The sequence below is a fragment of the Lacerta agilis genome, chromosome 3, assembly GCF_009819535.1.
Source record: "Lacerta agilis isolate rLacAgi1 chromosome 3, rLacAgi1.pri, whole genome shotgun sequence".
NCBI classification, from domain to species: domain Eukaryota; kingdom Metazoa; phylum Chordata; class Lepidosauria; order Squamata; family Lacertidae; genus Lacerta; species Lacerta agilis.
Genome location: NC_046314.1, coordinates 69,900,207 through 69,924,333, shown reverse-complemented (window position 1 = coordinate 69,924,333; position 24,127 = coordinate 69,900,207). Strand labels below are relative to the sequence as shown.

The following is a 24,127-nucleotide window of genomic DNA, read 5'->3' as shown; positions in this document are numbered from 1 at the left end:
TCCGCCCTCTGCGGCTTCATTCTTTGCTGAAAAGTTCTGCTGGAACTGGACACAAATTCTGTGCCATGATTATACCCATGATTGTGCTTTAATGTTGCAACCCGTCCTTGGACCTTAGCGCGAAGGTAGCTCAATAATAAATAATTAGAGTGAAGGCAAGTAAACAATAATATAAGAGCATAGCAGCAGGGCCTGTAAAATAGCTGGCTCAGTTTGAGAAGAGGTGTAGAGTTCAAGGAAGGGGGAAGTGGAAAAAGCTCCTGTGACCATGAGAGCATTTGCTTTTGTTCCCAGGATCTGTTTTGCATTGCTAAGCAACCAAGCTTTATCCCTCCTGGCTGGCTGGCCGGCCATCCAGGTGAAAGCAGGAAGCAGGTGATGATTCAGACAGCCTACAAATTAGTCTTCGGGTCTCAAAAAGACAGCGGAAAGAAACAATCCTTAACTGATGCCCTCAGCAGTGGAGCTAGATGTGTTGCACTGATGACTCTGGGGATAATGTTTTATGCTGAAGGAGAGGAGTGCCATTGCTCCAGTGCAGGCATTCCCAAGGGGGAAAGGTATGTGGATGTTCTTGCAATAAAAATGTAGCAGCAATTAATTTTAAATATGTGACCATGAAGGAATGAATTGGCGACAGGCAAGCCATACACTCTGGGTTGTATCCAATGCTTTGCCAGTGGGGTTCCAGTGGTGCAACAGGACTTCTGTTTCTCCTCCTCCCTTCACACGCACCCCCCAAAAAAACTCTGCTGTGGGATCCCCCAACCCTCCAGTGCTGGTTTTGAAGATGGGGGTGGGGGGCTGGTGGGAACAGGAGAGCAAATTCATTTGCACAGATGGGGGCGCTTGTTTGAGTGGATAGGGCCACCAGTCCCAACCCCAGTTTAGGATGTAAAGAGGTACAATGGCCTACCTTGGAGTTGTGTTGTAAGAAATTCTGAGGTAAGGTATGAAAAGCAGCATGAATGCTCTGGGATCAGCAACTGGGCATGTGTCCAAATGTAGGGTACCCATTTTACTAATGGGGTTGTGATTATGATGTTGCAGCCTACCAACAGGATTATTCTTAAGTGCCATAAAGGGAAACAAATTGTTAGTATTTAATTTATGGTTATAGCATTCTTACTCCCAGTCAGGGAAAGACATTGGTGGGATTCTCTGCCTCAAGCGTCAAAATAACTTAGCCAGCCATAGATACTTACAACACAATGCACATTGCTGTTCTCTCTTGGACTGGCCTTGCTATAAGGATGCAATCTTATGCACACTTATATTGACGTAAGCACCACTACATGGTGGGGTTTATGCCTGAGTAAATATTATAGGACTGCTCTGTAAGTAAATCAACGTTCTTTTAAATCTATGGCCTGACCTAAAAGCTGATACGTTTAATATGAAGGTTACAATCTACCGTATTTTCCGGCATATAAGACGACTGGGCATATAAGACGACCCCCAAATTTTCCAGTTAAAATATAGAGTTTGAGATATATAAACTCTAAAATATAGAGTTTGAGATTATACGCCAGATTCTCCACCTGGCGTATAAGACGACCCCATGACTTTTCAGAAGATTTTTCTGGATTAAAAAGTAGTCTTATACGCCAGAATATACAGTAATTTTTTAAATGTTAACATGAAAAAGATATCAAAATATAACATACAGGGTGATATTCAGCCATTTTTAGTCCGTGTAGGCCAACTGGAATTAATGAGCATGACTGAGTTAGGGCCATTAATTCCCAATGGATCTACTCTGAGTAAATTGATTACCACCCATGGATTGGGAAGTAATGTCTTTATCGAAGGCAAGAGTTTAATGCAGAGGGAAATCCATTGAGAGCTTTCCTCCTGGAAGCCCATTTCAATAAAAGTGAATTGTGGAAAGTATGTCTTTACCTTGCACAATTGCCATACAATTGCATAAGCAGTGGGTAGTGCCTTTCCATAAATGCACAATCTGAAAAGCTGTTCTAGCTGTGAGTGACCAGGTAGCAGAACAATATGCGAGATGAGGGTGTCCCTGAATATTCTACAGAAAGGGCGGGAGGGAACAAGGGAACAGAATGCTGAAGTGTGTGACATGCTGGCACAGTGCAAGTTTCTATGGTGATTTAGAACTTGAGAAATATACATTATCAGTTTCGCTTAGAAAGCTGGGATTCCAGAAAGGAAGAAAAATGGATTCTCCAACCCAGCATGAGATGGTAACGATGTCACTGTGGCAAAAGGCGAGCCGCAACCCTGAAAAAGATCAGATTTGCACAGCTACAAGAGAACTAAGGTTTGCACATTTTCTTTTTGAAGTAAATGTGGGTATTCGGGGATCAGGGATCTTCTGTATTACAGATATATAACAGGGAAGGGGAATCATAGCAGTACAATAGGACAGAATAGCCAAGGACTGCCACTGAAATAGGAAAAGAGCTTGCAGCTCTCATTCATAAATATTATGTAATTTTATATGGTGCCAACACCACAGCTGGTAGTATACATAGAAAGAAAATAAAAGTACTTGCCGCAAATAACTTACGATCTAAATTTAGATGGGGAGAGACAAGAAAACAACACAGGATAGGTAAGAGAGACAAGGGACAACATGGGGACTAATACAAATGGAAGCATTTGAGATGGAGATGTATGATGCTATAATGTAATACAATTTTATTTGACAGTTTCTCATTTACTCTTGCATATTCACAGTACTGAGCACCTGGTGGGATTGAAGAGTCCAAGAAAAGGTATTTGGTTCTTTGAAAAATTCTCTTTAAACCTTCCATAAACTTAGTTGCCTGAGTTTTCCCAAGCTGCTATAAAATTATATTCATCACTGAAGCCTGTTTGGCATCCTAATGCAAAGCCTACAAAACAACTTAATTTCTCTTGGAACCTGAATATGAACAATGTTGTACTTTCCCTTGTGCTGGCTTGAGCACTTGCCATAGTTCAAATCAGAACCTCCCTCCGCCCCCACAACATACTTGTTATTTACAATCAAGCAAAAAATAAATGGGAGCTTCCCTCTCATTGTAAACAGCAGGTATGGAGTCCCATGATTTGGATTGTTTCTGCCACAGCCCCAATCTGGCTTACATGTGCTCTGGTGTCCTTTTTTTTAAGTAAGCATGGCATTAGTGACATCACATCAAGCTTGGCCAACCCAATAACCCACCATACTAAGGTGGTCACACACATCACAACCAAGAAAGAAGCTCGTCACTCAAGGAGAATACAAGAGATGGGAAAGATCTCCATGACATTTCCAGACACATAATTTATATGCGTTTATACAAATTTAGAAATAATTACTAGAATCTAAGCAGAACTACAATGCAGCCATTTCCTCATGATTGGGAAGACTGCAACCCAGTGACCCAAGTGTCAGCTTAATTTGTCGTCTAGTAGTTAACTGTCGATAGGCACCTTCAAGGCCTGCTCTCGTTTCTTAGGGTTATCTTTAAACTGACCTTGGGCCAGGCAGCCCTACAAATAGAAGACTTTCCTGTGTAAAGTAGGACACACAACCACCTCAAGGGACCCAGGGTTGGAGAACACATGCTAGAGGTCCCCGTTACTCATGACTCTTCCCTGGGGATCAGAACTATGAACATCGATGAGAATCATTAGACTCACATGCTGAAAATGCATGTCTGTTTTATTACCATGCATCAATCAATGTGTTTGTACCCTGCATATACCTTTATGCATGGGACAACTCAGGTTACAATCGAAGGAACACATTCCTGTCGCTATTAAATTACCCAAACCAATAGAGAGTCAATTGTTTGCTTCCCCCACAGAAAATACCGATTTTCCAGAAAACCAAAGCTCCACCACAGCAAAAGGGGTTGATTCAAGAGGCTCCATCAAGCCACTAGTCTTCCGGCTACATGACAGCGTTCCTGAATTAGTTCGTGAGGTTCTATTGGAGCGTGGCTGGATCGAGTATGATGAGCACGAGCAAGACGACGAGGACTGGAACCTGTGCTGGCAGAACCAGCCTTTCCGGATGACAGACCACCGAAGCATTAAACCATGGCAGAGGCTCAATCACCATCCAGAAACCGTCCGGATCACCAGGAAGGACTATTTGGCAAGACATTTGAAGCGCATGAAGGGAATCTACGGAACAACCCTCTACGAGTTCAGTCCAGCAGCCTTCATCATGCCCAACGACTACATTAAATTCATAACAGAGTACACCAAGGAGAGGCAAATACCCGGCAGGAAGCTGAGCTACTGGATCTGCAAGCCTGTCGCCAGGTCTCGTGGGAGGGGCATCCTCATTTTCAAGGACATTAAAGACTTTGTTTATGACTGCATGGTGATTGTGCAGAAGTACATCAGCAACCCCTTGCTTATTTCCGGGTACAAGTGGGACCTCCGCTTTTACGTGTGCGTCGCTAGCTTTTGCCCCCTCACTGTTTACGTGTACGAAGAAGGGCTGGTGAGGTTTGCGACAGAGAAGTTTGACCTCGAGGCCCTGGACAATGTTTACGCCCACTTGACAAACACAAGCATCAATAAGTTTGGGCCCTCGTACAGGAAGGACAAAGACGTCATCGGCTCCGGCTGCAAGTGGACGTTCAGCCGTTTCCGGGCCTACCTACGTAGCCGCAATGTGAACGACGTGCGCCTCTGGCAAAGGATCAACCACATCATCACCCTTACTTTGCTTGCCATCACCCCGTCGGTGCCATTCACCTCTAACTGCTTTGAGCTCTTTGGGTTTGACATTCTCGTGGATGACAAGATGAAGCCCTGGCTCCTGGAAGTGAACCACAGCCCGGGTCTGCACCTCGACTGCGCCACAGATGCAGCTGTGAAAAGAAGGTTGCTCCATGACATTGTCGACTTGCTGAACTACAAGGAGGCCGACGCGCTGAGAAAAGGCAAAGGGGTGATCCGGAAAGTGTCGTCCTTTGGCCGAACGCAGTCTTTGTTCACTACCAAAACGGACATCTCTCTAGATCTCCTGCCTTGTGGGAAAGGAACCAAGTCTGCAACTACTTCCCCATCTCCATCACTCTTGCAGGTTAATAAGAGGAGCCCAATGTCTGGCAGGACGGGCAGCGCATACCCCAAGAAAACCTTAACCTCACAGCTGCGTGAACGAATGAACACGCCCCCAACATCCCTGCTGCCATCTAAAAGCAAACAGTTATTAAGAACTAGTAGTTTCCTATATGAGCCTGTTCATGCTACCCGGCGGCTTAATTCAACTGAGCTCTGTACACACAAGCCAACTATCCCTCCCTTTTTCCTCTCAGATAAAGACAAAAAGCCATTCCCTCGGGTGGGTGACTTTGTCCTTATATTTCCTTTCAGTGATGCAGTCCTTGAAGCATCTAGGGATGGGATCAATGTCAAAAGTGTAATAAAAGAAATACACAAAGTAATGAGCAAAGAATTGCAGCCAGAACACCAGAAATCAAATAAAAGCTTATTTAACCAGTAGATGAGCGGGACGAGCAATCCTATATGTCATTCACACCAGAGGGTGCATGTGCTGCAGCTACGCTGGCACATGTTATGCCACATTCTATAAGACTCCCACATAAGTTGGAGGAAGGATACCACTATGAGGACACATCTGCAGCATAGAGCAATGGCTACACCACTTTAACAGTCAGGGCTTCCCCCAGGAGGCTGTGTGAGACCACTGTTGAGAATCCACCACCGCTATAGATCCCTCTGACCTGAACAACCATTAATTAGTGTCTCTTTGGGGGGGGGGGCAAAGTGGTGACTTCAACTCCAGGTGGTTCTGAATGAGACAAATGGTATAGACTCATTTCAGTTAGGATTATGGCTTAGATCTGGAACAGAAACTGTTTTTTGGTGGCCTTGGTAGATTGATTTTGTTTGTTTATTTATATGAACTGCCGGACCATAATAAAATATTACAGCAGTGCACACCAAATTAAGCACACACACACATACAATAAAAGTTCATTAGTTCAGCAGCTTTTGATATCATTCTGAACCACCCTACTGCGTTAGGGCCGAGTGGCAGAGTTTTGTACTGACGATGGTCCTCCCTGAATGGTAGACCCCAGAAGATATTGTTGGGGAATTATACATTACACTCACTGGCCTTTGGCACACGGCATCTCACAGGGTTCCATCTTATCCCCTCCCCGTGCATCTCCATGAAACTGTGGGGTCATCTGTAGCGTCTGAGTGTGGTTCAATCAATATGCCAATGATACCCAGTTCTCCCTTCCTTTTCCATCAAACCTGAGGCAATGGGAATTTAGCACTGTAGTTTCTCAAAACTGAGGCACCCGTTTTAACTGCCTCATTTACATTAGACACATTAGAATTTCTTTATAATGTTAGTGAGTGCAGGGCTGAGCTTGCCACACCTTTGCAAGGTGCCCAAAGTTGTGTTTCTTTAATTTTTGTCCAGCACTCTGCAGTCTCCCTAGCTGCCACATGCTGCCATCCCCAGGCATTTACATGAAGTGTGGGAAGACAAGCAGGATGATTACTAGGAGCCTGAGATCGGGGCACTTGATGGTTTTGTTTTTAAGGGAAGTTGTTGGTTATAAAACAACAACAACACTTATTTCATTAAAAATAAAAATACTTCAGTTGGAAGTGGACAAACTCACATTAGGAAGCCTTGCCAGCTTCTAGTGCTTCCAGGAAAGCCCAGCCAGGGATGTTATAAGGCTTTCAGTAAGCGCAGGCACCTGGGAAGGCTGCAGGTTGCAGACTCCTGGAGAGTTGATTTGTAGAACGAACAGAAAGGACACTGTAAAGCTTTTGGCCATCACAAAAGTAAGGTACGCTCACTACACACTGGACAAGGTGGCTCTTGGGCTGATCCAGCAGGGTTCTTCTTAGGTTATTATTGTTTGAGGCTAAGCTGATGGAGATGTGATATTTGATCTTCTCCATGGTGGCTCCCAGGCTTTTGACCTCCAGGAGGTGCCCATACTCCTTTCTTTACTTCATATGACAGAAGGAAGTTAAAAATTAAAAACAGAAGCTAAGCTATTTGGATGCAGCAAATCTGTCTGGCTGTTTAGAAGACATTACTGATATGTTGCTGTTTTCAGCTGCAGTAATTTGTTGTCAGTATTGCTCAAATGGTGTACAGTCATACTTTGGTTCTCGAACATAATCTGTTCCAGAAGCCCGTTTGACTTCCGAAAACGTTTGAAAACCAAGGCACAGCTTCCGATTGGCTGCAGGAGTTTCCTGCACTTAATTGGAAGCTGCGGAAGCCACGTCGGACGTTCGGTTTCCAAAAAAAGTTCACAAACCGGAATGCTAACTCCAGGTTTGTGGCGTCCGGGGGCCAAAACATACAAGTACCAAGGAGTTCGAGAACTAAGGTACAACTGTATTTGTATTTTTGTGAGACACTTCGGAGACCTTTCTGGTGAAAAGATGGAATAAAAAATAAACCATAACATAACGTCATGAAACACGACGTAAGAGAACATAATGAAATGCTAAGACCACACGTTACTCCTTATCCAGGATGACGATCTCCTTCTCATCTTTGATTCGAACCCGTCCTGAAGAATACTTGGTTTCCTGCTGGCCATTAGCATAGACAGTCTTGACAGTCCCATCAGGGTATTCCCTTCTCGTAGACTGTGCCATATGAATCTCCTTTTGCCCGTTACGGAACTGGATGGTTTTAACTCCACTTCTGTAAAGCAATAAAATAAAACAGCCACTTCAGAGCATGTTCATGCCAACAGACTTTACATTTTACACATAAGAACAAACCTAGTAAGTCAGTCCAGTTGCCCATCAAGCCTAGTATGCTGTCTCTGGCAATGGCTAGAGGGTAGGGGAAAACACACAACAGCACAAGGCATGTGCCCTATAAGCCTGCAGATCTAGAGCAATTTATAGTCTGGAGTAACATGCCTTACTGCAACGAGGACCAGGGCAGACAACTGCCTGGTTTTATTGGTTTCTGGCAAAGGGGCCAATATGATTTTGTTGCCCAAAATTTTCCTTGTAATATGACATTGCAAATTCTGGGATCAAATATGTTCATATCCTTTGTACCTCAGCACCGACAATCAACACAAGGAATCGGGGCAGACAGACTAATGGATTCCACTGATAGGGCCCATTTGGGTTAGCATTGGCTCTATGTTCCCTGGCCCCACTGGGGGACATAGTTATGGGGGTGCCAAATACAAATGTTTCTTTTTAAGATTATGACAAACATTCCCTGTTGCATTCAACCTCAACTTTTATTGAATTCTCAAAAAGGGTAACCATGCTATTCCACTGCAGCAAAACAAAACAAAAAAGAGTCCTGGGGCACCTTAAAGACAAAGACATGTATTACAGCACAAACCTTCGTGGACCACAATTCATTGGATACACAAAGTGTATCCAGATTTTTTAAACAATGAGGTCAGAGGGAAATGAATGCAGAAAACACAGAGGCAGTGTTGATTATGTAACTGACAGTGGTTATTCTCTTTTAAAAAAAAATACACCAACCTTTGTTTCTGCTTGTATTTATGTAAATGGGAGGACAGAATCCTAGCAAAGCACAATCCCTTGCAATAATTTTGCCTTGCAGAGCTGTACAACATTCTCCAACGTGAGTGTTGAGAAAGTGCTGAAATGGCACTTCTATTGAATGGTTCCCCCTTTCCAGTTCCTGAGTACTTTATTACTTACTTTTCCACTTTCACAACTGTACCGTCTGGGAAAACTGTTTCTTCCACCATACCTCCGTCATAACGGCATTTCACAGTCTGGTCTGGAAACACGATTTCTTCAGTGCCGTCGGGGTGGTACTTTTCTGTGGAACAGGACATTGTTACAAATTCTCATTTGAAACGTGTGACGTTACCTTCCCAGTGTGGGTACACCATGCCTGATACATTGACACATGTGTACACACACACACACTGCATATAATGACCTACACACAGATTGCATGTTATTTCTTATGTGGATGTGCCTCAAATGCAGATATCTGACATGTCTGAAGCTACCTGAAATATGCCACTAGGGATGCTTCACAACTCAACAGGTATTTCTGCACAGGCCTGTTGGGTCCCACCTCAGTGTGCAAACTGAATTTCTGAATGATATGCAACATGAAAGTTCATTTATTTATTATGTATAAGTTCTGACATCAGTTTTTAAATTGATTGTCCTTAGAGGAGAAAAAGACAGAAAATTTATTATCTGATACGCATATCTGTTTGGTAAACATTGCCTTTAAATTCAGTTTTAAGTTCATAGTAAATTGACGTACCAATCTGATTATTAGGAAACTGCAGCACTTCCAATCCATTCGGGAAAACGGTTCTGGTTGTCTGTGTCTCTGCATAATAATAAATCTGCATAATAATAAATAAGGAAAATGATAGGAAAATGCACTGGAAAGCGTGGAATAATTTGTCAATGCAAATTCACAAAATCAGAATGAATGTTCAGTGAACAGCTGATATCATCTAACCTCCCAACAAACATTCTGCAAATAAATCAAGATGAATGCTCAATAAACTGGTTGTGTGGAATAGATCTTAGTTCCATGTCCAATGCTGATTTAATCTTCATTTTTGCCCCTCCCTCTCATCTCTGGTGAGTCATCTAACTTTGTATTGCTTAAAATATATACATTAACATATTCAAAAGTTTGTTGACTTATTTTGAGGTGGAAAACTGCTCAAGAAGTGGGGGGGGGGGAATATGGGTGCCACCACAGTGACTTTGGTACTGTTTTTAAATAAACTGTTAAGCACTCTCAGAAGCCAGAAGGGTGGAACTGCTGTACAGGATTTCCATAAGGAAGAGATTCAGTGGCGTGAACAACGCTTCCCAAGACTGGCAGAAGTGAAATAAATTATGCAAAGTTAGGATTTGCAAAGTAAGCATTTGCATAATTTATACATCGCAGAACTCAACCACTGAGTTGCTCTGGCACAGATTTCTTTCAGCACAACAAATGTGGAGACTTGCTAACTTGCTTATAAAAGATTGTTTAAGCTCAGTTACAGGTGGGTAGCCGTGTTGGTCTGCCATAGTCGAAACAAAATAGAAAATTCTTTCCAGTAGCACCTTAGAGACCAACTGAGTTTGTTCTTGGTATGAGCTTTCGTGTGCATGCACACTTCTTCAGATGGCATCTGAAGAACTGTGCATGCACACGAAAGCTCATACCAAGAACAAACTCAGTTGGTCTCTAAGGTGCTACTGGAAAGAATTTTCTATTTTGTTTAAGCTCAGATCAGAGCTCAGCTAAATTTTTATTTCCCCCTTCTTGGAAATTAAGACATTTAGAACTGAGGTCCATCTTTGTAATCACAGTTCAAAGTCCTCCTTCAAAGCAAAATAAAAATAAATATACACACCACTCTCTGATCTGGCAAGATCTTCTTAATATCTCCATTGTAAAAAGTAAAAACAGTTGTTCTTTTATCTGTGCTAATCTCCATTTTTGTCCCGTTGGGATATTTAGTAATCCTGCGCCCATCAGTAAACAGTTGTTTTACCTTTAAAACAAAGACCAGATGTGCAGGGTTGGTGTGTATTCACATTCTCTTTCTTCCCTCTCTTTCCCCCACAACACCCCCCCCTCCCCCGGTAGTTAAACTGGAACACTTGAATTGAAGAAGACTGATTCATCTGAATGGATCACTGTGCTTTATTATATTAGATATTTAAACTTCTGTGACTTTTAATAAGCTTCAGCCCAGGACACCAATTTTAACATGTTTCACCGCCTGTTAGCACAGTTGGCTCTGGCTGGCTTCAGGAGCTGCTCGCTGCTGTGGTGCCTGCCCTTTTTTCCTGCACCACGGCAGCAAGCAGCGAGCAGCTCCTGAAGCCAGCCAGAGCCAACTGCACCACCAGGCTGGCCCCTCCTGGGCAATGGCCAACCGCCCGTGACTCCCGAGCCTCCCCTGATCTGTCAAAACAAAGGGGGGGAGACTCGGGAGTCACGGGTGGGCGGCGTGCCATTGCCCAGTTTTTTAAACATTTATGTTTCACAGGGTGCGAAAGAAGGGCTTTGCACCTTTATACAATATGCATGTGTGCTTGGGCCCAGGGTCTTTTGCCTCACTATCCCCACTACTGACTCTCTGTTGCTACTCAGCTTAAAAAAAAAAAAGTGTTCCCAGATTCATTGAAAAAAATCTGGTAACCATAGGTTAATTCAGAAGGGCAGAGCTACATCAGAGGTAAGTGAGCAGACCAAGGATCATCCAGTGTTCCACCTGAATGCTCGGAAACCCTCAAGGGCCTGTGTGCTGGCATTTGAAAGAAAGCTAAAAGGAGCCACTTTATTTATTTTGTCCAGAGTGAACTTTCCCCCTCTACCTATTCCCAAGTGGGAAAGTTCACAATGGGAGTCAGAAAAGAATAGCAGGCAGCAGAGGCAGTTCCCATCCAAGATGAAACAGTCCTCTCTTCTTTCCTATTGATTCTTTGTAAAATGAAAACACACAATGATTCCTGGCAGCGGCAGCGGCAGGGTGTTTGTGTAGAGGCTGACAGTGGCACTGTGTTGGCAGTGGCTTCCCTGGGGGAAATATGAGAGGCCCAGCTTCCAGGGAGGCCTTTTCACAGGAATTTGAGAATGGGTGTTAGCCTATGCAAGCAGCCCTGGTCAAATTCCCATGGCACCACCCATAAACTGCACCTGTCTTAAACTCGTTTAATAGTCATTCCCTACCCACAGTGAAATCTGGAAACTACTTTGTGTCAAGAGCATGGGATCTCAAACAGAGGATTCTTCACATCCTCACCAGCTACTACAATCCTCAGAATTTGTAGGGGGGTGGGGTTGGAGGAAACAGTTAAGTCTGTGATGTAGCTATGCCCTAAGACCACAATTCCACAGAAGATGGAGCAAACTTGTATTCTGCTGCTGCAGAGGGTAGGACCTGAACCAATGGATTCTAAATACAATAAAGGAGATTCTTAGGAAGAATCTTTAGGAAGAACTTTCTGATGGTAAGAGCTGTTCAACAGTGGAACAGAGTCCCTCATGAAGACTCTCCTTCATGGACGGTTTTTAAACAGTGGTTGGTTGGTCATCTGTCAGAGATTCTTTAGATGTGATTCCTGCATTGCAGGGGTTGGACTAGATGACCCTCGGTGTCCTTTCCAACTCTATGATTCCATCTAAGGTGGCCACTGTTCTGGTCATGTTTGAGTTTCGTTTCTGCTTCCCCCACAACGTTGCTCTCCTGTCCTGCTTCGTTCCTGTATTGCTCTTTGCACATATGCAAATAAAGCATGTGCAAATATCAGCGCAAGCACAAGGTTGAGTTTACCAGCACAGTTTACGTGTCATTTGAAGTGAGAGGCTGGAATGTCTCTACTCGCAAACAGGCACTCTGGCTCCTTCCTGTACTGTTATAAATGGGGCATGCAAAGCAAGGACACTGGGGAAGTTGTTAGAATTTTGTTCTGTTTTGGGGGGGGAGGGGGGGACAAGGATAAAAAGAAAAGGTGAGTTGTCCCGAAAGTGTCCTAGGCCTTTCTGAAGAAGTGCTAAAAAAACAGCCACCTGGTTTCTTTAAAAAGCTTCAGGGTATGGGAGACACACTCCTGCCATTCACTTAGGCTGATTTGAGATCTATGACCTGCACAAATGGCATTAAAATTCTATCCGGCAACTCAGCATAATCTGCATTCCCCTGGAGACCCCCAGTGCTGCGCAGGGTGCTCCAAATTGTGCTTTAATGAATTACCATATGGCAGAGACATACGCTTGCAGCACTTTTATTTTCATGTAACGTGACCCGCCCCCCGCCCCCCAATCGCATGCATGCCAGCTCTGCAGGAAGTTAGCTTCATTTCATGCAAAGAGCTCCTGGGAAATCAGCCAAGACCCCTCAATGAGCAGATGGGGAACGCAGCCCTGGTGATGTGTGTGCCACATGGAACCAGCTGCTTTGCACCCCAACACAACCTCCAGCTAAGACTGTGTACAAAAGGAAGCTTCCCCGGGTTGGTTTGCAGGTGAAAGGCGTATTAAATCAATGGCGTCAACTACATGCTGTGAGGAGAGGCATTTGGAGCAAGTTCAACACTAAATTGGCACCAACACTAATAAGATTTGCCTTGTGGGGTAGGGTTTGCAAATCAGCTTCAAACCCTGGTTGCAGATACTAGCCGAAGGAGTTCTCAACAATATTAACTCTGGTTAATGTCAGTGATTGAGGACAAGAGAGGAGCGGATGGGAAGAATGGGATCTTATGGTCCACTCCCGATCTCTGAACCATGGTTAAGAGATCCCTCCACCAGTCCAGTGAGAGCACACCGCCTTCCAAATTCGCTGTCCATTTTGCAATTCTGTATAGCATCTGCCAACATAAAGGTGCAGAAATCTGGGGCGCAAGATTGGAAGAATATTCAGATGCCCTCCCCAGTGGCATGGGGCCATCCCACAGAGAAGCAGCTCCCATCATTGTACAAAATGAAGCTAAGTGTGAGGATATGAAGGGCGTAACAAGGCCAGAAGGAAGACCCTTGTAATTGAATGAGTTGCTCTGTATTTCACAGGTTCATTGTATTACTGCTTGGACATGAATGTGGCTTGCTCTGATGTTTTGTGTAAATTAAGTTGCTCGCGGTGATTCGCTTTGGTCTTCCTTTCGGAAGGAAAAGTGCGACAGAAGCAATAAATGACGTTTTAAAATATTATGCTACCTCTGTAGTAGCAGCATGTGGGGTGGGGTGGAGCCACCGTCCTAACACTGGAGTCACTGCCGCCTACGTGAATGGGTGGCAGCGAAGTCAGGGCTGTGCAGGTAAAGGTAAAGGGACCCCTGACCATTAGGTCCAGTTGTGTCTGACTCTGGGGTTGTGGTGCTCATCTCACATTACTGGCCGAGGGAGCCGGCGTACAGCTTCTGGGTCATGTGGCCAGCATGACAAAGCTGCTTCTGGCGAACCAGAGCAGTGCACGGAAACGCCGTTTACCTTCCCACTGGAGTGGTACCTATTTATCTACTTGCACTTTGACGTGTTTTCGAACTGCTAGGTGGGCAGGAGCTGGGACCGAGCAACGGGAGCTCACCCCGTCGTGGGGATTCGAACCGCTGCCCTTCTGATCAGCAAGCCCTAGGCTCTGTGGTTTAACCCACAGCGCCACCTGCGTCCCTTTTTGCACCAGTGCAATTTCTGGATTGGCAGCAGTGGTCCCGCCAGTGCACCGCATAGCCCCCACCTTGCAGCTGCCCTGTCCAGGTAAGTCGCAGTGCTGCCAATGTGGGGAGAGTAGCTCTGGGGCCATGCTCCAGGGCCACACACCCCACTACTTCTGTCACTTAATATTTCTACTGCTTTTATACTTAGCTAATATTTCTTACCTTTCCATCGGGGTACTCTATTATTTCTTTCACTTCCCCATCCTCCTTTATTTCAGTATATAGTGATGCTCTTCTGGACAGTATTGATTTGAGAGGAGAAGCCTATCAACAATCAAACATGATTTTTAATTGCATGTACTTTTCTGCAGAGTGGCATGATCTATAAAATCCCATATAAGAGGGGGAGTGGCACGGTATTTTATTCAAGAAGAGGGTGTTAGGGATATATATCCAACTGTGATGCCCAAGTTAGCTAATTAAAACAAATAATGAAAAACAATATAAAAACCATAAAACAACACATAGATAAAACTGGTGTAAGTCTAACAGAGATATCTCTGGCCAACAGAATTGAAGGTTATCTTAGAACTTGATTGCATGACAGAACAAAAGAGTAACACTACTGATACAGATACATAGACATTCAAGGAGAAATTCAGACACCCAGAAGACCAAACCTTATTTTTAGTTTCCACAAAAACAGGAAGATTTTCCACAGGTGTATTCCTGCCATTTGAGGCAATGCTGTTTTTCCTGGAGGTGGACACAGAAACCACTTGCTCAGAAGATTTATTGGATCTCTGAACACTTTTATGGCTAGGATTCTCTTTCACCTGTAAAAATTGTTACCTGTCAGTAATCATCTGAAACCACATAAGCCATACGTTTAAAGGAATCTGCTATATTTAATGCCATATGGTTTAACTGATCAATAAAAGAACCCTGTTTTCACCACCCCTTTTCCCCAGGGCAGTGGCGTAGCATCGGTTACCAGAACCCGGGGCCGTGTGGAGGGCATGGGTGGGTGGGAGGGAAATGGGTGGAGTGCGCATGCACATTCAACTGCCTAATGGCGTTTGTGTCACCTAGGAGATTGCAGCCACAGAGAAAAGAAAAGAAGAGTCGTTCCGTTGTCTGGCGAGGTCACTTCTTGGTTCGTATGGAGAAGCCATTTTTAATCGGAGCCCAGTGACAGAAGCAACTGGGGCAACTGCCCCTGTGGGGCCTCCCCCCGCCAAGCTATGCCACTGCCCCAGAGACTCTGATCAGAGTAGGTTTTTAGTCCTGCTGTAAAATATGCTCAAGGCTTATACATAAACATACCTGCATTCCCACATTAATCAAGGATGTGGCGCTTAAACTGTCATTGCTTTGACTATTTAAAAATGTTGTGTCTTCTGAACTACCTGAAGTGGAAGAGAACGTGCCTAGACGGATTAAAATATTTACATATTAAAAACTGTCAACAGCCACATATGGAAGCACAGATATTTCAAGTCCTGTATTCGGACTCCAAAATACTGGTATTGTTCTTGGCCAGCAAAAGGGACATGTTTGAACAACACAGAATCATAGAATTGGAAGGGACCATGGGAGGGTCATCTAGTCCAACCCCCTGCAGTTCAGGAATCTTTTGCCCACCATGGGGCTTGAACCCATAACCCTGAGATTAAGAGTCTCGTGCTCTACCAACTGAGCTATCCCAATAGGGACTAAGAAGTATGCAATCATTTGAACATACTTTACCTTTCACATGCAGAGCTGGGCTGGTAAGTACTCTTGGTTCTGATTCAGACACTGGTGTCTTCCTTCCATAACTGTGCTGCTGACTGTGAGCCAACTGAGGCAAAGCCTACAATGAAGAGGAAGCCTTTAAATGAAGGCACACACTGCTCCTACGCACTTGAAGGCTTTCCTCACTGTAGTGATGTGGAGCTGAGCCAAAAGCAGCAGGAAATGCCACGGCTCTTAGAGAGAAAGGTATTGTGTGGTTTATAAAGACACCAGCTTGAAGACACGTTCCAAAATGTTTAGATTTGGGTGTCACTGGGCCACACGTTGTAGAACTTGTGAAGATTTATTTATTTAGAGCATTTGAACCCTGCTCTTCAGCCAAAGAGGCTCCCAAAGCAGTCCTTTGGCAGAACAAATTCACTGGAAAAGGAGACAGGCTTAGCCATGATTTGAATAAATGCATTCAAGTAACGCCTAACTAATTTATCTTTTATTTAAATGCGTCTACTATAGGCCTGACAGGTAGGTCTTGATCTAACCCAAAGGTTTATATATATGTAGCAGGCAAGTTTAATTATGTGCCAATAAAGAAAGAAACCTTTTGTAAGAGGAAGAGGCAATAGGCAATAATCTTCGTAGCATCCTGCTTTGCACTTTGCAGTATTTTCCCAGAAATAATAATCACAAATCAACGCTGCCAGTCTCTGTAAACAACACTAAGGTAGATGGACCAATGACTCAGTACAAGGCAGCTTTTTCCGTTCCTAACTTTTCAGTCCACTCAGACATTCCTAGATTGTTAATATCAACAACAGTTGTGACTTGGTTACTGTGTAATCTGTTGCACTGCATTTCATACTATTTTAAAACTTTATTTACTGTACACCACTCAGAGGTTTCTTTTTTTTTAACATAAGCATTTTTATAAATTTCCTAAATAAATTCAAAGAATGTGCATTACTTTCTGTAGTCCGAACTGTGTTTGATGAGGGGTCCTCTGGCTTATGGGTGTCACACTTCTGTTATGAACTGTTTTACATGGGCTCTTCACTCTTTGTTCTCCTGCTGCAGATTTCAGTGACTCAGACCTTTGCAGAGCCCTCCTTGTTGCCTAGAAGAGATTAAAATCTTTTTAAAAAATATTGCATGATGTTGGCTTTTGCTGTCTTATTTGTGAGCATGCCACTAGGAATACTTAAAAACTGAAGATTTAACATGTTTCCCCAGTATTTAATAATACCAATAATAGCTAACATTTTCATAATACTTTCAAATGTGCTTCATTAGCTGGATGTAATTTTTACAGCAATTAGGGATGCTCAGTGAATTCTACATTGATGGACTAATCTGATCTATTGAAGCACGACTGAATTCTGCTTTTGTTTTAGACCCATAATTTTGTTTTTGTTTTATAGATATAATTTTATTGCAGATGTTATGCTGTTATGTTCATTACAACACACCAGCCATACACTGACTGTATGTATACCAGAAGCAGTAAAAGGTTATTTGGGGACTGGGGAGGGATCAATATATCTTACCCGTGAATCCCTATTTCTAGGGGCCAATTCATCTGGTGGTACTATTTTCCTTCCCATGCGCTTATCGTGAGGGCTCTTGTGGCTATTTTGTGACAATTTCTCTACCAGTGTTTCTTCAGGTGGTGTCCCTCTCAAAATAGCTGCTGAGACCTGAAAAAGAAATTAGCAGTTAAGAATGTCTCATGTGCCCAGTAGGTTCAGCAGCCATTCTCTATAAGCAGAGCCGGCGCACCCATGAGGCAAGGTGAGGCGACAGCCTCAGGCGGCAAGAGCCACAGGGGCAGCGGATGTGTCCTCCAAGGAATGCATTCAGGTGCCAAAATGTTTTGGGCCAGCCTTGTCTATATGTCTAACTTAAAGAGCAGACAAAATTAAGGCTGCTTGCAGGCCATCCACATTCTTCCTGGAAAGAGGACGGCAACTCTCACGAGACTGCTCCTCCCTGTAGATTCCTACTCAAAACAGATGTGTTAGTGAGGATGGGCTCCAACTCTAGCCTGTTGCTTCTCAGAGGATCCATTGCCTACCTGTGAGCAGATCTGCTAGTGGGGAAAGGAAGAGGGAAGGTGCCAGCTTTCCCCCATCCATTCGTGAAGAGTTCTGAAGCCTGCTCTAGTCTAAGAAGCAACATCCAAGGGGTCGTAATCCTTTCCCCATCAGTGGATCTTTTAACAATGAGCATGGCTACATCAAAACAGTCGCAGCCCATTCCCAGCAAGAGACAAAGCAAGCTAAGAAGCTAAACACAAACAGGTCTGCCTATCCTACCGGCGTTTGTCTTTTTCTGCCAATCAAATCCACAGCTCCATGTTTCCTTTCGCTTTCCATCTTCTGGTGCTCAGAGACCCTGAGCTCGTCTTGAAGCTCCAGGTTCTGTTTGGTCAGTGCTTCGACCTGACTTCTGAGCTCGCCATGGGCAGCGTGCCAGCGGGTCTCATTCCTTCTGAACTCCTCCTGCAGCCCTGCTATTTGCTGCTTTAACATCTGTCATTAGGAAAACACGGTTGTTTATTTTCCAAGGAAAGGTGTGTTGCCGTTTCTGTGTTGCAACATGGCTGAGTGACATCAGGCCCTCTCCTTATTTCACTAAACCCCACATAAGTACAGGTACTTACTGCTAGGAAGCTAACCTACATGTGGTTAATACCCAATTGCACCACTGTGGGCAACTGTCAGCCAAGGCTGGGTCTTCTGACTCAACTCAAGCAGGGTTTCTAGGAGGAGAAGCCATGTCCACAGGGACAGGAATAGATCACAGAAGGCACAATGAGGGTCATCTTGTCCAACCTCCTGCAATGCAGGAATCATTTCCCCAATGTTGGGCTTGAACCCCCAACCCTAAGAGTCTCATGTTCTACTGAGCTTTTCCAACAGGTAATATGAAACTGTTCTGTTGCATATGATTATCTGCCTTCTGAATTTAAGCTCCTGAAAGTGCAGCTGAGGGAGAATAAGTCTATTCTCATATAATTTGGGGGTATGGTGGAGATGTGTGCCAAGGCGAGGAAGGGTGTAAGCACCATTTGTAACTTAAGGACTTGGGAGGTAAATCTTGAAAAGGCCAAATCCAGGGTAGTGATAAAACAGGTTCATGTACGAGAGGAACTGACAAGCCTGGAAACAGAAATGTAGAGACTGGCAGTGGTCTGAAAGAGACTGCTCCTGAATGCTAAAGGGCTTCTTTTCCTGTGTAGGAAGTAGAGATTAAAAGAGTTGATGAAGGACAAGACAAAGAGCAGGACAGAGAGAAGTCATTAGTCAACTTAACAGCAATAGGAAAATCTCCCTAGGTACAAGAACAAGTCCTCCTTTCCCCTGTCCTTGCAAGTAAACCCCCCCCCCCCGTTAAATCGCAATGCAACCCTCACCATTTTTTCCAGCTCTGGTAAGAGGAAGTGTTCTGATGCACCAAACTAAAGGAGGCCAGGCCTACGGACAGCTGCTCTAAATGCTCATTTAAAAGAGGAAATTAGATTCAATTATGGGGAGGTAGCTCAGTGGTAGGGATGCGGGTGGTGCTGTGGTCTAAACCACAGAGCCTAGGGCTTGCCGATCGGAAGGTCAGTGGTTCGAATCCCCTCGACGGGGTGAGCTCCTGTTGCTTGGTCCCAGCTCCTGCCCACCAAGCAGTTCGAAAGCACGTCAAAACGCAAGCAGATAAATAGGTACCGCTCCGGCAGGAAGGTAAACGGCATTTCCGTGCGCTGCTCTGGTTCGCCAGAAGCGGCTTAGTCATGCTGGCCACATGACCCGGAAAAACTGCAGGCAAATGTTGGCTCCCTTGGCCAGTAAAGCGAGATGAGCGCTGCAACCTCAGAGTTGTTCACAACTGGACTTAACTGTCAGGGTCCTTTACCTTTACTTTTTTAGCTCAGTGGTAGAGCATCTCCTTTGTGTACAAAACAGAACAGGTTCACTTCCTAGCATTTGCAGGTAGGGCTTGGGGGAAGCCCTGTCTGAAATCTTGGAAAGCCACTGCCAGTGTAGACAATACTGCACTTAATTTTGAAGTTTCTATGATGCAAAAAGCATCATTGTGCAATATACAACTTACTTGTATTTCCCCTGATTCTCCTTTACCTACTGTCGTATGCTTCTCAAATTCTGCCTTTTCTTTCTGCAATTTTAGGGCTTCCTCAGTCTTGCACTCCTCCAGGGAACGCAACTTCTGTGACCTCCTGGCCTCAAATTGGTTTATTTGTCTTCTGTTGAAAAAGAAACCAAGGGGTGATGTAAAAGACTAGGATATCACATGTACAGGAACTCAAGGGTTTGTTTTCACACATCTGAGACTTGGACTTTTTTTAAAAAATAGGGGGGATGTGCTTAATACTACCTGTATTAAAATCAGGTATGTCATAGTCTTGAAGAAATCTACCTGTACTGGACCATAAGGCTGAAATGGAGTGTTGTTACACTCATGTCCTGCTCAAATTTTGTGGTGTCTCCGAAAAAATGCTCAATAACTTTGTGGGTGTCAGGAATTTTTGAAATCTGGCAAGCCTACGTCAGTAGAACTTGAAACTTTTGCACTATTCTATTCAGTTTTTGGTTGGCTTAGGAAAGGTCTTTCCCTAATTTGGCTTGATAACGCCATCTGTGCACTCAGTTGTGGGCTGGTTTATATTAGCGTACAGGTGACACTGAAGCAACTTACAATTTCAATCTTTTATGTCTTTATTGTTTGTGCAAGGACATTTTGTTGCATGCAGAAGCCTCTAAGAAAAGACGGCAAAGTTTGGAAATCTAAATAGCAATGCTTTAAAGAAGGATAATGATGTTGTTCTTTGCCTCTGATACAAAGGGATTGCACAAGAGCCACCCAGGGGAAGGATGGCATATGAATTCCTATAGGGAAATAACCATAAACAATTTCCTTACCTAAGAAAGTCCATGGCTTTTGCTTGTTCTTCTTTCATCTGAGCTAGGAGAGAAGTTTCTCTCTGATGCACCTTAACTTCCGGTTCACATTCTAACTTATCAGTGTGCCTTTTCTGAACTTGCTCTACAAAGAGATTTATGTTAACGTGTGTTAAATCGCAAAGAGTCAAGTCAGTCTGTGTAACCATTTTGGATGAATTTGATAATGGAGGTGTCTTCAGCAAAGCTTTCCTACTGCACCATTTATCTGAGCTTGCTGAATGCAAGCTGAATTTTCTGGATATTAAATAAAAATCACTTGTCTTACCTGGGGTAGATCTTTTATCATCTACATTTGCTTTGCTTTTGAGAGCAGGGAAAAGGTTGGCCACAAGATCACTTGTCAAGGAAGGAGGTTGCAAACTGTACTCTGCACTGTAATTGCTGGCAACACCATTGCTCTGTGTTTTAGACTTCCTTCCTCCTCTTCTAGTTTTTGAGGGGTGGCAGGAAGATCTTCTAAGGAGGGAGAGAGTCTTTCCAAATTTCAGGCTGCCATCATCAACACTAGATTCACTGCTGCTGCTGCTGCTACTACTTGTGATAAGAGTGGCCTCCTGTTGACCTGCTGGCTCCTGGACACCAGACTTACTGGCAAGCAATTTTCCATTTTTCAATGAGTAATCATCAGCTCCACTGGGTTCATCAGTGGCATAGTCAGCATCAGAAAGATCCATGTTCTTGCCAATGTTAGCTGGTCTATGGTTACTAGGCCTTATTGCGTGCTGAGAGCAATGAGATTTAGGTTCATCTTCACTATCAGTAGATGTGCAGAGTGAATCACTAGAGAGGCGTTTTCCTCCCCATGTGTTAGCAGCACCCGAATTGCTGTTCTTTTGGAAATTAGGCATTGTGGTGACATATTTTCTATCTGATTTAGGTGTAACTTTTACTATTTGATCATTGACCTTCTTAAACCCAGGGTTAACTTCCACTTGGCCCTCTGGGCTTTTCCCCTCAGCAACACAATGCTCATTTTCACATTGTCTAATCCGAGTCACACTTTGAGCAACCTGAAGTCCAGAGCTCTGCTCCTCTTGATTGTCTTCGTTGCTTTCTAAGTTATGAAGCTCAGGGACATCTGGTGAAGCATCCAAGGACCTTCCTACCACCTGTGATACACTGTCTTCTATGTTCTCCATAAGCCACATCGGAACCTTAAAATCCAGGGATCTCTTGTCAACCCTAACCAAATGCTCTCGAGACCCAAGACTTGAGGTTTCATTTTTTTCAGTCACCTTTGCTTTAATGTCAATTATTTGTTCATGGCATTCCTGTGAACATTTGGACCTGTCAAACTGAGGCGGTACGCCAGATTCTTTACCATTTACCATCCCTTTGCTATCACGGCCACCAGATTCGCTGCTGTCTTTTATTTCATCTGACCTTCGCTCGCAATTATGAAGCTGGCCTTTTACATCACCCTTGAAGGTGATACAATGTGTGTTTTCATCATCCGTGATCAGCACGGTGGGGCTAGTGACCTGCCTTTTCAATTGTGGGTGTTTCCCCAATAGCTCTTCTGCATCCCATTGAGCAGGCCATGAGAAATTATTTTGACAATCAAAGCTAACGCGTCTAGGAAGTCTGGCTGGCTCCTTGCCAACGCTGTCTCTCTTTTTTTCAAGCCTTGCAGTCCCTTCCCCACGTTTCAGAAATGACTTCTGAGCAGTTGCTTTAGTCTCACGGGAGTTCTGTAAGTAAGGCAGTGACATTAAAATGTGGCGAGATATCTCTAATAAATAATGAATCCCATTAAAAGCAAGCAATCTCAAAGAGCTTGGCTGTGAATTTCCAAAGTTTCTGAAGAGAAGATTTCTGTCTCCAAAGACAATGGTTAGCCTCCTCTTGATTTTATTGGGGATTTATCATAGGCTGCAGCGTTAAGGGTCCTCCACCTCAATATGGTGGTGGTTTCCCACAAGTATGTATGCCAGGCCACTGCCATTAACCTGGTGTTCTCCTGACCTCACGGCCAGCTAGCTTGATGCCTGTCCAAAGGAATGACTCTCTCTCTCACACACAGACACCTGCTGATTCTAGGTGTCTCAAACCTTACATCTACACACCAGAGTGTATAACCTGAACATAGCTGTCAACTTTTCCCTTTTCTTGCGAGGAATCCTATTCGGAATAAGGGAATTTCCCTTAAAAAAAGGGGAAAGTTGACATCTATGAACCTGAAGCCCTGCAAACATAGGAGCTTCCAATTTTCTTCTATGGGCCAAAAGGTGTTGTTTATATATGAGAAGTCATCAATAAAGAACGGCAGGCATATTCCTGCTCACAGAAGGGAGCAATGAAACCCCTGTTCAAAGTATGAATCATGCCAAATGGGTTTCGAAATCATGCAGAAGCGTGCAAAGGGTTTAAGTAGCACAACAAGCATTGTATTAACACAACTTATGCTCTGGTACCTGTTGCTGCTTCTCCACTCGTTGAGAATCGACTTTAAGTTGCTCCTCAACAAATTCCTCAAACGTCTTCCGCCTCGCTCCAATTCCAGGTCTGATTGGTCTAGGGAAATAATATAGCAGATTTTTTAAATGTATTTTTTAAAAGATTTTCTTGATTTACAAAAGTATGTGCAGTGTCTCTCTCTCTCGTATTTTTTTTCCCATGTAACATTTTTACAAATCAGTTTCATTTGTTGAGACATTAGGAAGAAAGGGGGGAAAGAGGTGGAGGGGGGGGAAGATGGGTGGGGGTGGGGTCAGGTGACGATGTTTCTATTTTACTTAATATATGTAGGGTTTGGTGTCAGCTTTGCTTATGCAGGTTCTCTGCTGTTTACTTGTGTTGATTTGGTGGTGAGAGGTTGGGGTTGGCCTAGGGTGTGGTTGTTCATTTGTGGTTGGCTGTGGTGGTCTTTGTTTTCATGTGTGAGTGATAATATAGCAGATTTGAACATAAATATTCTGCAGCCATTTTCCATTACGATGAATGGCAGCTGAGGCATGTTATGCCGCTTCAGACTTGGAAGGAGAAGTGGCAGAATACTAATAAGAGAAGTGGCAATGGATATCCTACCATTGTGTGTGTGTCCCCACTCCCCCTCAAGAGGTTCAGAATTTCCTCACTATTTCAAGTCTAATTAGCTGACATTTATCAACACCCTCATGGGGAAATGGCCACAGCTCAGCAGTAAAACATCTGCTTTGCATGCAGAAGGAGAGAGAACCTGCCAAAAATCCTAGAAAGCCACTGCCAGTCACTGTACACCATACTGAGCTAGATGGACCAAGAGTCTGAAGAAGTATAAGGCAGCTTTCTATGTCCCTGGACTGATTTTATGGTAGTTTCTTAATTTTAACTTGAAATAA

At 43.9% G+C, this 24,127-nt stretch overlaps 2 protein-coding genes across 2 annotated transcripts; one reads left to right on the top strand and one right to left on the bottom strand.

The window, feature by feature from the left end:
- The first annotated feature begins 2,085 nt into the window (after nucleotides 1-2,085).
- Nucleotides 2,086-5,518, top strand: TTLL2 (tubulin tyrosine ligase like 2). Its single transcript, XM_033144176.1, has 3 exons — nucleotides 2,086-2,287; nucleotides 2,707-2,744; nucleotides 3,822-5,518. The coding sequence occupies exons 1-3, from the start codon at nucleotides 2,184-2,186 to the stop codon at nucleotides 5,459-5,461; spliced, it is 1,782 nt and encodes a 593-aa protein (XP_033000067.1). The 5' UTR covers nucleotides 2,086-2,183; the 3' UTR covers nucleotides 5,462-5,518.
- A 1,960-nt stretch (nucleotides 5,519-7,478) lies between these two features.
- Nucleotides 7,479-22,256, bottom strand: LOC117043932 (centromere protein J-like). Its single transcript, XM_033144175.1, has 14 exons — nucleotides 21,073-22,256; nucleotides 20,766-20,889; nucleotides 19,939-20,089; nucleotides 18,153-18,368; nucleotides 17,385-17,534; nucleotides 16,805-16,954; nucleotides 15,856-15,961; nucleotides 15,445-15,536; nucleotides 14,787-14,942; nucleotides 14,329-14,430; nucleotides 10,356-10,496; nucleotides 9,257-9,341; nucleotides 8,671-8,794; nucleotides 7,479-7,672 (listed from the first exon to the last, which is right to left on the bottom strand). The coding sequence occupies exons 1-14, from the start codon at nucleotides 22,136-22,138 to the stop codon at nucleotides 7,483-7,485; spliced, it is 2,853 nt and encodes a 950-aa protein (XP_033000066.1). The 5' UTR covers nucleotides 22,139-22,256; the 3' UTR covers nucleotides 7,479-7,482.
- Between the last annotated feature and the right edge of the window lie 1,871 nt (nucleotides 22,257-24,127).

What these genes read in the sequence shown, in the direction of transcription:
- TTLL2 (XM_033144176.1), top strand. Translation starts at nt 2,184, where the DNA reads ATGGATTCTCCAACCCAGCATGAGATGGTAACGATGTCACTGTGGCAA. An exon ending in ACAGCTACAAGAGAACTAAG is followed by an intron (nt 2,288 to 2,706) that starts GTTTGCACATTT and finishes GCATATTCACAG; the next exon opens with TACTGAGCACCTGGTGGGAT. An exon ending in ATTGAAGAGTCCAAGAAAAG is followed by an intron (nt 2,745 to 3,821) that starts GTATTTGGTTCT and finishes CCGATTTTCCAG; the next exon opens with AAAACCAAAGCTCCACCACA.
- LOC117043932 (XM_033144175.1), bottom strand. Translation starts at nt 22,138, where the DNA reads ATGGTAAATGGTAAAGAATCTGGCGTACCGCCTCAGTTTGACAGGTCC. An exon ending in CTAGAAATAGGGATTCACGG is followed by an intron (nt 16,955 to 17,384) that starts GTAAGATATATT and finishes AATCTCTTCTAG; the next exon opens with GCAACAAGGAGGGCTCTGCA. An exon ending in GTTTCCTAATAATCAGATTG is followed by an intron (nt 8,795 to 9,256) that starts GTACGTCAATTT and finishes CCTGTTCCACAG; the next exon opens with AAAAGTACCACCCCGACGGC.